At 41.4% G+C, this 1,871-nt stretch overlaps 1 protein-coding gene across 5 annotated transcripts in view; it reads right to left on the bottom strand.

Annotated features, from left to right (window-relative positions):
- tbc1d30 (TBC1 domain family, member 30) overlaps nucleotides 1-1,871 on the bottom strand; it is a 29,871-nt gene that overhangs the window by 9,223 nt on the left and 18,777 nt on the right. For all 5 annotated transcript variants that reach the window (XM_005745645.1, XM_005745647.1, XM_005745648.1 and 2 more), the window contains 3 exons: nucleotides 870-975; nucleotides 675-781; nucleotides 72-211 (listed from right to left, as the gene is read on the bottom strand). In XM_005745645.1, coding sequence (XP_005745702.1) covers nucleotides 72-211; nucleotides 675-781; nucleotides 870-975 — 353 coding nt within the window. The remainder of the gene's footprint in view (nucleotides 1-71; nucleotides 212-674; nucleotides 782-869; nucleotides 976-1,871) is intronic.

Here is a 1,871-nt window from a genome sequence, read left to right as displayed (position 1 = left end):
TGTGTGTGTGTGTGTGTGTGTGTGTGTGTGTGTGTGTGTGTGTGTGTGTGTGTGTGTGTGCGTGCGCTGACCTTTGAGATGTTTCTGGTATCTCTGCAGCTCGGGGGCCAGTAGGCCACCCAGGGGACCCAGACAGCCGAGCGCAGTCACCACAGAATCTTCATCGTCCATGTCGGCGTCATCATCGCTCTCCCAGCTGCCCAGACCACCACTGCAAGAAAACCATCACCACAAAATACACATATTTATCTGTACAAGAGGCGAGATGTCAGACAGACAGAAAAAAAGAGTGTAAACACACTTTTGGACTGAATGTTTTGGTTTTCTGAACATTTGCTGACGACCAACATTTTACTGTTAATGTTGAATATTAGTGTCAGTGAGCAGAGTTGCACTGCTTTAATTTACAATGAGTTAATTCTGTATTAAAATTATAGTTGGTGATTACAAAGAGGCTTTACTGCTTCCTATACTGCGCCATTTTCCTTCTGAAAGTAGTGACCATCAGTATAATACAAGCATCTGTCCCATGGTCACACCTCCAGGTCATCACTAGCGGTCACAGAGAACATAAAAATGCCTTTAAGAGTAGTAAAGTGGAAAAATATTGAGTTGGGTTTTTTTTGTTTTTTTTTTTTACACAGCACTATTGATCTTCTGAGTTTAGAACAAACCTTCCATTGGATTTCACTGAGGTAGGAAACGGAGTGATGTTGTAGGTGTATTTCTCTCTTAGCTCGGCTAGCTGAGGGAAGGGAAACACCGCCATGGAGTAAACCTCCTGACAGACACAGAAAGGAGATAGGTGAGGAAGCCATGATCACAACATGTACAGCATTAAAGTAGTGTGTGTGAAGTTTGCTCACTACCTGCATGAGCTCTGTAGGATCGATGAGGTTGTGCTCCAACATCTCTTGAGTGAGACAACCCATGGTGCTGTAAAACTCATCTGCTGTCTGACAGTACTCTATCCTCCTGAAGAAAGAGGAAGTGAGAGAACCAAGGATGGGTTTATAATTTGATTTAAACCATCAGAGATGTGGGATGCACGTAAAAAGTTGATAAGCGATTTTTATTTATGTCAGAATTTATCAACAGTGTTAGCAGAATATTTTATCACTTTAAACATGCTTTTGCAAATGGTTGCCTTTTATTTTGAAAATTAACCAGATTAACTGTGCTGTTCCCATGTCTGACGTCCTGCCCTCTTCATCTGCTCTGTGAAGCTTCTGCAAAACAATAGACTTGAAGGCATTTTGAGGGACTCAAAACCATCAAAACCACTTTCCTTCTGATATGTGGACTCACATCCTGTTGGGATGCAATCAGCTCCAGCAGCTGAAACCCCACAGGATGCATTTCCGGGGTAATTATTATTAATAAAATAGAATAGCAAGGGTGATATTCGCTTTCAGTGGATTTTTAATACCAAGGGAAATTAACTCATTCACTGCCAGCCATTGGCAGTGAATGAGTTAAACACATTGACTCATTCACTGCCATTGACGGCTATAGATGTCAGTGGCAGTGAATGAGTTAAATTCTCTTGCAAACACTGAAGAAAAAAAAATTGGGTGGAGGTATGTAGCGCAAAGCTACATAACTCCCTGAGCACCATGCATGAACTGCAGTCCTGGACACAGACGAATAGCTTGATTATTTTGTGATATTTTCTTGAGATGCATGGTGCTCAAGGAGGTATGTAGCTTTGAGCTACATACCTCCACCCAGTTTTTTTTTTTATATTTGAGTTTATATTTTATATTATAATATTCAGTGCTTGCAAGAGAATTTAATTGCCCTTGCCATTAATAAGCAGCAGAAATTTGCTTCCTCTAAAGCAGGGGTGTTGAACTCCAGGCCTCAAGGGC

Source organism: Pundamilia nyererei, unplaced genomic scaffold, assembly GCF_000239375.1.
Source record: "Pundamilia nyererei isolate P.nyererei 1_Seehausen unplaced genomic scaffold, PunNye1.0 scaffold00162, whole genome shotgun sequence".
Classification (NCBI taxonomy): domain Eukaryota; kingdom Metazoa; phylum Chordata; class Actinopteri; order Cichliformes; family Cichlidae; genus Pundamilia; species Pundamilia nyererei.
The sequence above is the reverse complement of the archived record's forward strand: the minus strand, read 5'-3'. Positions and strand labels throughout refer to the sequence as shown.